At 55.3% G+C, this 15,078-nt stretch overlaps 1 protein-coding gene across 1 annotated transcript in view; it reads left to right on the forward strand.

Annotated features, from left to right (window-relative positions):
• Nucleotides 1–632: 632 nt before the first annotated feature.
• The window catches only part of RASA3 (RAS p21 protein activator 3), a 108,057-nt gene continuing 93,611 nt past the window's right edge, over nt 633–15,078 (forward strand). Inside the window, exon 1 of the mRNA XM_041731016.1 lies at nt 633–844. Coding sequence (XP_041586950.1) covers nt 790–844 — 55 coding nt within the window. The 5' untranslated portion in view covers nt 633–789. The remainder of the gene's footprint in view (nt 845–15,078) is intronic.

Consider the following 15,078-nt stretch of genomic DNA (forward strand, 5'->3'; position numbering starts at 1 on the left):
TGCAATCCTCATCAAACACAGAGAGAGCATTTGTCTGTAACAGGGAGAAGTGGGTATCTCTTCAGGTCCAGAAGATTTTGAGCGGGTTAATGTGCCTCAGGGTCTCCCTTCTCCCCGGTTCCCCTGCCCGGTCTCAGTCCATTCCCCTGCCTGGCTCCCTTCTAGCCTGGGCCCCTCGCCCCACCGGGTCCTCCTAACCTGGCAAGCTGCTCTCCCCTGTGTCCCCCATTCCCACTTCTGGTTCCACCTCCTCGCCTCCTCCCCCTGCTTCAGCGCCCCATTCCCTCCCCATCCTCTCTGCCAGTGTCCCCGTCCCCCTGCCCAGTTCCTCCCCGCGCTCCCCCAGGCCCCAAGTCGGCGCCCTGTCCCCCCCGTCCCCTCCATCCCCCGCCCCGCCTCCCACCGTAGGGTCCCTTGGGCGCCCCGTCCGCTCCCCTCCCACCGTAGGGTCCCTTGGGCGCCCTCCCGGAGGACGACTCCGCCCCCCTTCGAGCCTCGGCTAACGCGGGGCCGGGGCTGTCCTGAGGGCGGGGCCGTCTCGCTCCCGCCTCCCCGAGCTCCGCCGGGGGCCGTCGGGGTCGCCCTGTGGGCGGAGCCGTCCTGCCCCGCCTCCTGCGGGGGGACCAGCGGGCCGAGCGGGGCGGGCGGGGCGCGCGGGGCGGACCCGGGGCGGCGGGGCTGGCGCGGGGCTGGCGCAGGGCGCGGGGCCGCTGCGGCTCGGGTCGGCTGCTCCGCGGGGCCGGGCGCGCGCACTCGGGGAGGCCCGCGGCTCCCGGCAGGCGCCCCAGCATGGCGGTGGAGGACGAGGGGCTCCGGGTGTTCCAGAGCGTGAGGATCAAGATCGGTGAGTGCGGGCGCCCCCCCGGCGGCGGGCGGGCTGCGGCTGCGGCGGCTCGGAGGGCGCGTCTCCCGGCTGCTGCCCCGGAAACTTCCTTCCACGCGTTCCCCAGGGGCGGGGGGGTCCGCTGCGGGCGGGCGTGCGCGCGGGGTCGTGGGGGTGCGCCCGGCCCGGCCCGGCCCCCGCGCCACGGAGAACTGGCTGGAGGAGCCCGGCCCGGCCCCCGGCCCGCGGCCCCCGGCCCCCGGCCCCCACCCGCCCCCACCCGCGCCCACCCGCGCCCCCGCGCCACGGAGAACTGGCTGGAGGAGCCCGGCCCCCGGCCCCGGCCCCCGGCCCCCACCCGCCCCCACCCGCGCCCACCCGCGCCCCCGCCCCACGGAGAACTGGCTGGAGGAGCCCGGCCCCCGGCCCCCGGCCCCCGGCCCGCGGCCCCCGGCCCCCGGCCCCCACCCGCCCCCACCCGCGCCCACCCGCGCCCCCGCCCCACGGAGAACTGGCTGGAGGAGCCCGGCCCGGCCCCCGGCCCGCGGCCCCCGGCCCCCGGCCCCACCCGCGCCCACCCGCGCCCCCGCCCCACGGAGAACTGGCTGGAGGAGCCCGGCCCGGCGCCTGCCTTTGAGGCCGAGTCCGCGGGCTTCTGCCCCTCCCACTGGCCCGAGCCGGGGGACGGAGATGAGGCCCAGATTCTGGACCAGCTGGCGTCATCCGGAGACGGTGCTCCCCGGCGCTGTGCTGTCTCGGGGGTGACGGGCAAGGTCTCTCCCTCCCGAGAACAGGACCTTTGCCCGCAGTGATGTTGCACCTGATGCCGCCAGTGCGGGGGAGCGGGCGGCTTCTCGCTTCTCTTCTCGGGGCCAGAGCGCGCCCGTGCCGGGGTCCGCCCCGCCGCATCGCCTCCTCTGCCCGTGTGAAGGGGCGGCCGGGAACGCAGCAGGCACCCGGGACTCAGTGGTCGATGACATCCGATGCTGCCTGAGGACTTCCAGCTCCCGAGTCAGCGTGCTGCTTCCTGCCTGCCTTATTTTGGTTTACGGATCATTGCTGAGACGCTGCTGATGTTTGGCCGAGAAGCGCTGTGGATTGAATGTAGCGGTTCTTCAGGCATGAGGAGTCGCCTGCGGAGGGTTTCTCTTGTTCACTTGGTTGAAATCTGCTGTCACTTTTGTACTGAGAGATTCAAGGTTGCGCTGCTGCTGTAGTGGGGTCAGGGAACTTGCCAGTACTAGGGTCTCTCAGCCAAGAGCCCTCACTCAGCCTTGGGCCCGCTGAGCCTTAGTCAAGGGAGCAGGAGGGGAACCTGGGGTGGACGAGGGTGCCAGGCTTTGCAGGTACAGCTGGCAGCAACGGGTCTGAGGTCTTCATGGTTCAGGCCAGGCACCTCCAGTCTCCTGCTCGGTTCCAGGAGTGTTCTGGAACAGTGGTAGACTGAGCAGAGAATGGCACAGTACATGAAGCAGGGTAGTGAGGAGACTGTGGAGATGTAGGACAGCAGCCTCACTAGCCTACCAGTCCATGTCCATGGGTGGGTTCTGGATCTTGACAAGGATGGGCCTAGTGTGGAAGGAAGGGGATTTGAAGGCCCTGCTTGGTTAGGCTTCCTGTCTTTCATGTTCTACTTTGAACACACAAGAGAAACACCCGGCTCAGCTGAGGAATGGTGCAGTGCCTGTATACTTAAAAATCCTAAACATCTGCTGTCTCTAACAGTACATTGGAAGTTTTGAAACACCTTTCTCATGTTTGGGGGCTTAGCAGTGAACACAGCACCACCTTCCAACTCCCCAGATGTTGGTCCAGCTTCAAGAAACTCTTATCTCCCTCTCATCTCTGGGGGTCTTTGTCCACAACAATGCTGGGCTGCAAGAGGGAGATATCTGTGTGTCACCTTTGTAGCTGGAGGCATTCAGGGAGCAAGGGCCTACACCCAGCACAGACAGGGCATCCTCCTGTGTTTGAGCACAGACATGGTTCTAGGCTGTGCCCCTGAGTTAGAGCCTGGGCTGGAGGCCCTGAAGGTTAAGTGGAGGGGCTGGTTTGGGGCTTAGTCCCATTTAACTCGAGGGGTGGTCTGTTAATAGAATGGGATGAGGATGGTCCTGAGCATGGAAGGTGGTGTGCTAAGCTTTTGATTTCTTTCCCTAGTTGTCTCTCGTGGTCAGTCTTGGCTCTGGCTTGCCTGAATGCCCTGGTCTTTAAGGTACAAGATGATGAGGAACACCACAGTTGATCTGGAAGAGGGGCACACATGCATGAATCATACACACAGTCACATGCACACTTGCCTCTTCTTGTTTGGGGACACACTGGCCAGGCCATCCATTCATCTTTGAACCTTGTCTCCAGGCTAGCTGGCTGCATGCCTGTGTGCTCTTGGCTGGCTGACCCAGTGCAAATGTCTTCCCCTTCCATAGCCTCATGTTTCCATGTACAAAATGCAGGCAGTAATTGTCTACTGCATCCGGTGGGGGCTTACAAGACGATATTGTTCCGGCTCACATTCATGCCCACCCCCTCACTCCCGGAAAAGCAGAGAAAGAAAAGAGTCTCCCTGAAGTTACACTGGTAAGCAATATCACTAATCTTGTTGCTAGCTAAAAAAGAAAGGCAGTACGTTTTTGGGGGATGAGTTTTTTAGGTGTCAGGGCCTTGGGTTGTCTGGTGGTTGTGGTCCCCAGGCTGAGGCTGGGGACAATGGGAAGAATCTTTTCCTTGTCTTCCTCTTCCCCTTTCTCTGGCCCTTCTACCTTCTGCAAAAGCCAAATCAGAGCGAGGCATTCTTATTAGATCTGTTTTGGGCCTTGTGGTGAAGAACCTATTGCCTTCCCCATGGAGATCTTGCAGTTATTTTGGGTGGTTCTTCTGTATACTTAAAAATCCTAAACATTGTCTACCTTTGGTAGTAGTTGTTGCTGTTTTTATACTAGTGTCTCTTGTGTAAGGCCAAGTGCACTTCCTATGAGATTGTAGTTTTGAGGAAGTGTGCCTTTCTGACTTTCCATGAGTCAGGGCCTTTGTGCTGGGAGGGAAGCAGCTTGAAGACTGTGAGTGAGGCGTGTGTGGAGGACCCACAGAGAAAGCCCTTCTGGGAAGCATTATTTTGGACTCAGTGCTCCTCTTGGCTTTGTGGTATAGCTCTACCTCTCAGTGGTACTTTCCATTTTCCATAATAGTTACCTCTGGTTTTTAAAAGTGTCATCTTATCTTGATAAATGTGTTCAGTTAAAAGCAACATACAAAGGTTTTTCTCTAGAGCTAAAAAACAAACAACAAAAATCAAAATCTAGCCTTGCACTTGAATGAGAAAAGCCCTCTTGCTCTTTTTTTTTAAAAGATTTATTTATTTATTCAGAGAGACAGAAAGAGAGAGAGAGAGAGAGAGGCAGAGAGAGAGAGAGTGAGGCAGAGACACAGGCAGAGGGAGAAGCAGGCTCCATGCAGGGAGCCCGACGTGGGACTCGATCCCAGGTCTCCAAGATCATACCCCAGGCTGCAGGCGGTGCCAAACCGCTGCGCCACTGGGGCTGCCCTCCTTCTTGCTCTGTTAATGGTTTTCATCATCAGGTTTGAGGGCCCAGTTTCCATCCACTGGGCATGTTGGCCTCTGTGTCCCCAGCGAGGCCACGCTCTGCCTGGTTCCAGGCTTTCCTCTCTTGCCTGTCTCTCCCTCCCTTCTCCTTGGGCTCAGAACACACTCTCGTGTTTTTTTCTCTGTAAAGTTACCACTTGTCCACCATCAGGGTCGATGGCAGGTGGAGTCCAGTGCAAGCACATTGGAACTGACAGTGCCCATCATTCAGCACAGCATGGCCCGGCCATGGGCCCTGGCGGGCCTGCCCCAGCCTCATGCCCTCCCTCCAGCTAGTTACAGACACAATCCCTCCAGAAGCAGGAGGCCTCTCAGGCAGGAACCAAAGGGAGGTGAGAACAGGACATGGTGGCTGAGGGTCTCTGGCCTGTACCTCCCTGGGCCAGGTGGCTGCTCAGGTGGGGCGTGGTGAAGATGGCCCAGACCACAGGGCCTGGACACTTAGGGTTCTGCATCTGCTCTGTTGAAAGTGGGATATTTAACCAAATTTCTGGCATGGGAAGGAGTAGTGCGCTCATCCCAGGGTCCTGTGAGGGTCAGATGAGGTGCTGCTCCTGCTTGATAAGGTAAAGTAGTTATCATTAGTACTTCCCAGGGTTAAGGAGACATGGTTTTCCTGACCAGAGAAAACATTTTGTGAATATGAGGAAGTGATATTAGTGATGTTAGCTTTTTCATTGTGTGTGTGTGTGTGTGTGTGACAGTGGGAGAAGGGGCCATGCAGGCAACGCATGGTTCTTGGCATCAGGGATTTTGTATTCTCTTGAGCTGTCTCATGCTAAAATTAACCTGGATATTCTATTAACCGAGCTGAGCTAGCTGCTGCTGCTGCTATTTTTAACCCTTAAGGACTAGTGTGCAGACCTGGGCTCTGCCTGGGGAGCAGCCAGGCTCAGAGGCCATGGGCGATTTCAGTTTGTGGCTTCCTCGCTGGGGAGGGCTGGGTTTGCTGTGCACACGTGTGGCTTGCAGAGGGTTGCAGACTTCAGGATCTAGTTTATGCGTATTATCTCATTTTAATTTAAGTTTCCACAACTCCATGACATTGAAGTTGAGAAAAGGAGAGCCATATAACTTAAATAACCTGCCAAAGTCACCCAGCCCATGAAAGCAGAGCTGGGGGCCTTACACCTATGCCAGTGTTATTCTTGCTACTTTACTACAGCCTGTCTTTCTGTGTGATCTTGGGTTTGAATGGTTAAGAGCCCAGTTTGCATCCACTGGGCATGTTGAGGTGCAATGAAGAGCTGGGAAAGACTGGTTCTAGGCCCAGGAGGGAACAGGGCCACTGTCTCCTGTGGGTGGACCACGAGGGGCACTGGCCTGATTGTCTGCAGACTTGGAGTCATTGACTAGGGCTGCTGGGGTAGAAGGTCGAGAGGAGAGAATTGTGGAGATGGGGTCTTCAACAGAATACAGAAATCCAGAGATGAATTGTTAAGCAGGGTCACCAGCAAAACATATGTTTTGGGAAGAGGCATGGGGCAGGTGAGCAGAGCATGGGTTCCTATTGGTGGAATCATTTGGCTGGAATATAGCATTTGGTGGGAACGTTCGGTTTGCTTCTCTGAAACCGATGAAGCATCTGAGTATGTAACACTCACACATTCCTGAAGGCATTGGGGATTCGGAGCATCGGCATATCATGTTGTAGTCATAGATGTGCACATGTTTAGAGAGGAGATGGATATATTTGCTTGAAGCAAGCAGAAGTAGTAGCCGCTCATGCCTGAGAATTGAGATGTGCAAGTTGCCCTTGAATGTGTGGCTGTGGGTGTACCTCCTACTTTCCTAGTGACCTTGGAGGTAGTTTCAGGCCTTGGTGGGCACAGGCAGAGTGTCCTTGGCTGCTGTAGGGACCACAGCCCCCAGGAGCCAGTGAGGTGAGGAGGGTATGCCTAATGACACCGAGATCCCAGACCCAGGTCTTTGTTTCTCACTAATTCTGTGACTCCAGACAAATCTTTGAAACCCTCTCTGCCTCAGTTTCTTTGTTTGTCGAAGTGGAGAATAAGACGTTTTTCGTGAAGTTTAATGAGACTGTGTGAACAAAGGCACATCCTCTGTGTGACTTTCCAGGCAGGAGGTGTTCTGTTAATTGTGTGACAAAGTGGGGTTCCAGCCAAAGCAAGATGCATTAGTTCAGAGAAAGCTGGACTTCCATATGCGTGTTTGCTCATGGGTGAGTTCTGGAAAGATGTTGGGAGAAAGTGGCCCTGAACCTGCCATGAGGTTTCGAGACATAGGGAGCCAGTGTGTGATGTAGATCCTCATGGACACATGGGTGGCTGGCATGGCCCACGTGGCCAGCGCTGTGTATGGATGAATGGCCCTCTGGCCCTTGGGTGAACCTTGTGGGGACTTGACATCCTGTGTGGTGGTGATGGTTGTCCCTGGAAGGTCTGAGGCTGGAGAGCAGAGGAGAAATCAGGGTGCTTGAGCAGGGAGTCCTCACTGTCTGGTCTCCTGTTCCTGATGTTGGGGTGGGGGGCTTGTGTTGGCACAGTGAGGGAGGGGCTTCTATCATGATGGGGAGAAGTGCTTTGACCAGCAGGTATTGATGTACAGGTATGATCATACCATACTACCATAGTCTGCTGTGAAGTGAAGCCTAGCAGAGAGTGGACACAAAGGAAATACCAATAGGAAGGGTGATTATGCTGTGGGGCTTCCACAGTGTGGAATATTGTGCAGCTTCCAGAGCAAGGAGTTAGAGCCAGGCCAGGCTGAGTGACATGCAGGAGTTCCCAGGGGTGTGACTAGAAAGAGAAACAAAATGCAGAACTATCTACCGAAGATCACCCCTTATAGAAGAGTAAAGCGTACACAAGAATGGCGATGTGGATGTCAGGGCGCACACGAGCCTATCAGCTAGACTCCCTATGCTGGGGACTGTGGACTAGGAAAGACAGCAAGAAAGATCTGTTTCAGAAAATCAAGGATGTTACTGTCAGGCACGCACACGAACTAGGTATATAGGTAGGCATATGAAGAGTTTAAAAATCACAACCTTAAAAATGGAAAGAACAACTTTTTGGAGAGGAAGTGCCCAGAAAGGTGAAATAATTTACCTAGACTGCTGACAGGTGTGGAGAGTTGGGAGTGGGGCTGCCATTGGAATCTAGAAACAGCAAACCAGATGCGGGAACAGAGGCAAAGTGGTGGGCGCACAGGGCAGGGGCTGGCTCTGAGTCATCCTTGAGTCTGCTCTGACATGCAGAGACACTGAGCAGACCACAGGGAACTTAATGTCGTGTCATCCACAGCAGGTGACCCAGTGCTTTTCTTTAAGTGTGAGGCAGTGTTCAACACATTCACACTTCAGTATAAACACAGGTCTCAGGATCACCCTTAGAAGTATGGAGATGTGTGTCCCTGATTCCTGGCTTCCCCCTGTTCTGCAGGCTGGACCTCCCGAGGTGGTTCTCACACGAGGGTCGTTGGGTCAAACTCAGAGCCACTTGGGCCTCAGCATCAGGGAAGCTTTGGCTTTGAGTGTCTCTTCTATCTTTGCTGGAGGGGGTGGATGGTCAGGCCGACTATGGGATCAAAGATAGTGATTGCTTGTTTGATGTGTGTCGAAGAGCCAGGCATGTTTCTGCTCACGAGGCTGGACTCCCTGGGCTGTAGCTCTGTCTGTTCTGAAATTTAGCATTGCTGGTTTCAGTTTTCTTTTTTTTTTTTTAGCGAAATAGAGAGCACGCGCGAGAGAGTGCACGTGTGCATGAGTGGACTCACCAGCGCTTATGGGCAGGGAGGGACAGAGGGAGAGAGAATCTCCAGCAGGCTCCACACGCAGTGAGGAGGCCCATCCGTGACTTGATCTCATGACCCTGAGATCATGACCTGAGCCAAAATCAAGAGTCAGACACTTTCTGACTGAGACACTGAGGTGCCCCTGGTTTCAGTTTTCCAGTAAGCTTGAATCCCTCTCCAGGGACAGCTGCATTTGTCCTAGATACAGCTGATAAATGCTGCATCTCACACCTTGGCCCGCGTGGGGCACCTCATACACCTGAGCCCGTGTGGGGCACCCCTCATCTGAACCACACAGGCTGCATCTATATTCTGAAACATGCTGTGAGGTGTAGCACACTCCTCTGAGAGCTGGAAGGGGGCTGGAGGCCATGCTCAGGGTTACACAGTAAATCAAAACTTTTTCTAGAAACAGAACAGAGCAGAGCACCCTTCATCCCTAAGTCTGTGGAGGAATGACTCTCGTGCCTGCTTTTTCCTCCATGTTGTTTCTGTTCCTATTATCTGAATACTTTCCAAAATGTGAAGCATTATTCTGTCTTGACCCCAGTTGCCAGTAGGATAAAACCCAAAGGTAAAGTCTTTCTCAGACTCAGGCTGGAGACCTGTGGCTGGCGGTGTTTTCCTGTCCTTCAGGCTGTGCCTCCCTCCGCCCCCCCCCCCCCCCCCCCAAGCATCCTTCGCAGTAAGATCTGCTTGGCAGCTGCAGGTGCCTTCAGCGGCTCCTCCAGCACTAGGAGCAGGACCCAGTCCCCAGGCTTTTCCTGAGAGCCATCTTCCCCCTCTGTGTGTGGAGACTCCTGGGACCGAGCTCAGGCTTCCAGATTCTTCAGGACATTTAATAGAGTTGAGAGCGCTAATTATTTGTGTATTTCTTTCTGGAGCCTCATGTGTAGACTGTACAGTCCTCTTTGTGGCAACATGGGTCCACTGAGGCATGATCTTGGTGTGGGCCGGTCGTCCTGTCACCCAGTCAGGGCGGCTCCTCCCTTTTCGTCGTGTTGGTTTTAAGAGCCCATGGGTGGGTGAGGCCTGTTATGGGGCCTCTAGATCTCTGTGGCTTTGTTGGGTGTTTCCCTTCTTCTGAGGAAAAGGATTCGTTTTCCTTTTTTTAGCTCTTGTGGTTTCTTTTTTTGGTCCTGAATCCAGTTCTGGGAGGTACGAGAACAGAAGGTTTGCTCGATTTCGTCCAGTTCATCGCACCGGCTCAGTCATCGCTTAGGGAGCCACGGACACGCTGAGGAAGGCAGCACGTCCTGCCCCACCCAGTGATTCTGTGGAGGGTGAGGGTGGGTACTGCAGCTGGCCCCCACCTCTGAGGCTCAGAGAAGCTGCTGACGTTTCTAAAATGACACCAGCCAGAGAGCTTGTGAGGGACCCACAGTGCTCAAGGCCCTCGTGCGTTTGTGGTCAGCGGGGAGCTGCCTTCTTGGGTGTGTTATGGAACTACTTCCTCCGCAGGAGATAGCTGCCCACCCCCAGCCTGTCTCCTCCTCAGTGAATCTTTAGGTCAGGAGCACGTCTGTAGCACTTGGACACTTACTCAGCAGAGTGACCCCTGGGGGCTCAGAGCCCCCGACCACTTCTCAGCTGCCTACGGCCCACAGCCCGCAGGCTTCTTTCTGATTATCCCTCCTCCTGGGGGGGTGCCCCCTGCCCCCCAGGTGACCCTCTGCCCCCCAGGTGTCTCCTGCCCCTCAGGTGTCCCCACTCCCCCCTCTCCCCCAGTACCCTCACTCCCCGCAGTGCCCCCAATCCCCTCGGTGCCCTCACTCCCCCCTGGGTGCCCCCACATCCCGCCCACTCCCCCCACGGACTCCACTTCTCTCCACTGCCCCCCCCGTGCCCCCACTCTTCCCCACTGCCCCCTCGGTGCCCCCACTCCCCCCTGGCTGCCCCCACTTCCCCCCAAGTGCCCCCACATCCCCCCTTTGGTGCCTCCCTCCCCCCAAGTGTCCCTACTCCCCCCTGGGTACCCCCACTCTCCCTTGGTGCCTCCACTCCTCCCCACTGCCCCCCCCAGTGTCTTCACTCCCCCCTGGGTGTCCCCATACCCCCTTGGGTGTCCCCACTTCCCCCGCTTCCCCCCAGGTGTCCCTACTCCTCTCCCCCTCCCCCCCCACCCCCACTCCTCTCCACTTCCCCCAGTGCCCCACTCCCTCTCAAGTGCCCCTGTTCCCCACCAGGTTCCCCAATCTTCTCCCCCATGCCAAACTTAACCTTGTGCAGGGAAACCTCTCCAGCCAAGGCAGGTAGTGAAGACATGGCCTTGTGGCAGGTGGAAGATGGGTCAAGTTGGGGCAGTTACGCTTGGATATTTCAGGGTGTGGGTCAGCCCCAGGCCCCTAAGCCTCTGGGCACCTGCTTGTTTTGGCCCAGCTACACTGGGACTTTCCAAGGCTGGGGTCAGAGTGTGGTCCGGAGCTATGAGCAGAGATCCAGGAATAGGAGTTGGTTCCGGAAAACCCATCAGTGTGCAGAGCCTAGAGGAACCTGGCCGGGCCTGCTGCTTGTTGTGAGGTCTGGGGTGGGTGCTGTGACCCAGCCGGTTTTCCCACGGGCTGTGGGATGTGGGCCTGGCAGGGGAATTCCAGACCACTCAGGGTTGAGGCTGGCAAGCGCTGCCTGTTCAGGAGGCCCTGCTAGCCTGTCCTGAGGCTCATTGCCCTAACAGTTGTTAATTTAGGACCAAACAATTGGGTATTTTATTACCTTATAGGGATGAGTTTCAAGGGTAGTAAACTGCCTACATGATGTATACACAGAGAATACTTACACCAACATATAGTATGTCTAGGAGTTGGTCAGGCGTATGGAGGAGCCAAGTATACTTGGACTTTCCTCACAGCTGTACCCTGGGAAGCAGAGGGTTTAGTTAGGGAGGCAGTTGTCCATCTGGTCTTTCTTATGAGGTCTCCCCTTGTTGGAACATGGTTTCATGTGTGCACATATACACATGCACAGAATACACAGATGCACACATGGGCACACACCATACACACATACAAGGATACACACGCATACATGTGAGCACACCACATGGCCCTGCATACGTGTACAAAATACACACAGGCACACAGATGCATACATGTACACACATGGGTGCACACATGCACACGCATGGGCACACACGATACACCCAGACACGTACGGATGTACACATGCACATGCAGGGACACACATGCACATATGCACACACGGGCACACACCATACGCACAGATATAAGCAGATGCATGCATGCACACATGGGCACACACAATGCACACAGGTGCATATATGCACACATGGGCATGTACACACACATGGGCACACACATGCACACACATGCTGCACACATGGACACACGTACACAGAGCACACACCATGCAGGCAGACACACGGGGACACACTGCTCACACAGGTACATACATGAGCCCTAGGCCTGTCTTGGGGGGTAGAGATGCAGGATGCTGGGTGCCCAGTGTGGGCATAGCATGGAGACTGAAGGGAGGCTCACACCCCTTTGTGACAACTGTTTCCCACTAGCTGAGATCTATGGCACCAGGGAACTGGTCATGCATGACACAGGAGAGTGTGTGGCATTTAAAAAGAGTTCCTGTTTCTCAAACAAATCAATCTTCTTCTGCCCCATACATTGCAGAGTCATGTGGCCCCTGTGAGCTGATCCCCAGGGGGCCTGGGGTGTGGTTTGGGGGCACCTGTAGTCGGAGAGCCTGCCCTGGAGTCTGCATATGTGGATACCTAGGTTTCCACTTTCTATGATTTGAGAGCTTTCTCTGGAGTTGTTTTTGAGTTTCTAATTTTTCGTATTTGAATCAGAAGCCTTTTACTTTTCAGGCCCACATCCTGGGCCTTGTAGCTTTTTTTTCCTAGTTGTTTCTAGCCTGCTTGTCAGCTGGCTGCCCTCGGGTGGGAGTTCCCCGTCTTTGGCCAGCTCCAGGGACTCTGGGCTGGGCCTTGCAGCTCAGGGGGACACACTGGAACTCTGGGAGAAAGGAGAAGGCACCGCCGCCAGCACTGGTACTTGAGCTGCGTCCTTGCGGGTCTGCTGCTGGCGTGCTGACTTGGGGCAGGCCTTCTGGGCTCAGGGGTCCAAACCCTGGAACTAACGAGCTTGCTTGTGAGAGCCCCCCTGAGTGGCATCAGTACACACACCTTCCTGGAAGGGGGAGGCCGCACTTGGGGTCACGATTTCCCATTTCCCTCTGAGCCGGTTGGCTGCAGATGGTGACTCCTTGGGAAATCATGGGAGGTGATGGTCAGAAGACCTTCCTTGGCTTCCTGAGCCCCCAGATGGCTCCATCCATCTGGAATCCCCGGCATTCCTTTCTCTGTTCATCATTTCCTGCTGCGAAGTTTGCGACAAGAGTTTGAGAAAGAGTTTCTCAGCATTTGGACCCAAGAATGTGTTTATGCGTGTCCTGACTGGAAAGAAAGGGTCACATGGAAAGAAAAAAACACTTGTCATTATGTTTTTGCTCAGTATCTTGATTTTCTACTTGTGATTGTTTCCTAAAGTGTTTCCCAGTGATCCGTTTGGGGAACCCCTTTCCTGGCTTCCTGGACCAGCAGAGCCTTTGGTCAAGGGAGTGGACGGGGTGGTGAGGAGGGAGCAGGAGGGGCCGGCACAGAACCAGACTCTTACTTCTCCTGTACCACTGTGATCGATAACAGTGTAGTCCAGTGTCTCTCCCTCTGGAATGCACCCCAGCCCGCAGCCCCCCCCCCCCCCGCCCCACTACCGTCGTGCACTGCTGTTTACCCAGCCCACATTGGCTTCCCTGTGGCAACTGTACAGAATCGCTAGTTTTGTGAACATAGGAATGTTGGCTTTCAAAAGTAGGATGTGTGTGTTGGTTTTCAGCGGAGAGGGTGAGCCGATGAGCGAGCTGCCTCACACTCCGGAAACTAGTTCCGAGTTCCCTGTTGCCATGGCCTAAAGTGCTGATGCCGTTCATCAGACCTGTGTGGGAGGTCTCCTGTGCACCGAAGCTGGGAGGTGCTGTGGGTCCTGTAAGTTGGTGTTGAGTCTCCGGGTTGGGATGGGGAGGTAGGAGGGGCGGCATCCACAAGTAGGGGTGAGACAGGTGACTTCTGGGGTCACCACAAGGCAATGGCAAGAACTTGATGTGTTAATCACAAATGCTTGTTTGGGGGAAAAGTTAGTTTTTAGAAGGTTTTCTCCTGCTGTAAAGTGCTTGCAGGTTGCTTAGGTGGCGAGTCTGAGTCACGCAGATCGACCATTGACAGAAGTCAACCCAAGGGGGGCCCGATGTTTCTGTTTCATGGTGGTTGGATGCTATCATCAAATGCTGCACAAACTGGGTATTTCACAACACACACAAGAAAAGAAGTAGAGGACTTTCTTTCCAGGTTTTTACAGACTGAAAGATAAATAAAACAAAGTCTTGTATTTATGGGACTAATAGTAGCAGGAATTTTCAGTTCTTGGGGAGGCGAGCCTTTCTCTGTGCTAAGAAGCCTGGGGCGGTCTGGCCTGCTCCTGGCCTCTGGGGAGCAGATGTGTCCATGTGCACCTTGCACACAGGGTACTTCCCTAACCTGCAGATTCATTTTTCATTATTCAGAGTGGTCCCCATCGAACAAGAAGAGCACTTTTATCTTTAAAAATAAATTAAAAATCAACTCCGTGTTCTATGTATTTGAAGATTTTATCTGTTCTAAAGTGCAATTTCCCCCACATTCAACAGCTCTGAAGATTTGCTTCCCCCTCCTTGGCAGCAGGTGACAGTGGTCTGTTTTACAACAGAGGCTTCTCAGGCTCCTTGAAATGGGGGGTATTCTGGGGAAAACGGAAGCAGGGAAGGCTAGGGACCAGGTCTAGAGACTGGGTGACTGGACAGGATGCTGTCTTGTACATTTATGTTTGCAGGTGTGCATTTCAGAGTAGCAAACCGCCTTCAGCTAAAATAGAGCATGCAGGGCGGGAGAGGGTGGCATGGCACAGGTGACGGTGCCACGGGGTTGGTCCCATGTGCCTCCTTCCTTTCCAAACTCCTCTGTAGTTTGCAGAGGCCTTGGCGGGAGGGCGAGGGGGTGAGAGTAAGAAAGCAGTCATTGAAAATGCTTCAGAAATGAGGCTCCCAACTGGGATGTGTGTGGACAGCAAGGCTCGCCCCTTTCTGGGAGGCCTTCCTGATTCTGGGTTTCCTGAGTGAGTACAGTGGGAAGGCCCCAGCACCGTCTCTCTGGGACCCCAGCTCCTAGCTTCCTGGGCTTTTGCTCAGCACTTGAGAGTCATTGATCTTGTGAAAGCAGAGTGGAAAACCAGAGGAGACAGGGGTCTTCGGGATGGGTGCACCACCATCTTCACACCCAGCACCATGAGACCCATCGTAGGTCCTGCCCCAGCATATCTGGTCCAGGCAGTGCTGATCGCCTGGGAGTGAGTGTGTCCAGACACACACCTTTCCTCTAATGCCAGGGCAGTTTTCACCCTGGGGGATGTCTGGCAATGTGTGGGGTTGTTTTTGTTTGTCACCGCTGGGAGGGGGAGGGTGGCACCCAGAGCCCAGCACATGACAGCGCACAGGCACCCACCTGGAGAATGTCAACACTGGGTGGGCAGAAGAGAGGCCTGGGGTGTCGTGCTGGTGCCTGTGAAAACCAAGGGTGTGTCCGACTAGTGCTCTCGGCTTCTCCCTAGGAAGTGGCCAGGAGGGGAGTAGATCGATCTCATGCTTGCCTGATGGAAAGACCTAGCAGTGTGGACCACACGGATATGGCCTGAGGGTCTAGGGTGTGGACAAGGGTCTAGGGTGTGGACAAGGAGGCAGTGCCTCTGAAAGGGAGTGTGGCCATAGCTGGTAACCTGGCTCTGCACCTTACTTGCTGTGTGAACTTTGGCAAGTCACTTAACCTCTCTGTGTCTGT

Source organism: Vulpes lagopus, chromosome 16 (assembly GCF_018345385.1).
Source record: "Vulpes lagopus strain Blue_001 chromosome 16, ASM1834538v1, whole genome shotgun sequence".
In the NCBI taxonomy this organism is placed as follows: Eukaryota; Metazoa; Chordata; class Mammalia; order Carnivora; family Canidae; genus Vulpes; species Vulpes lagopus.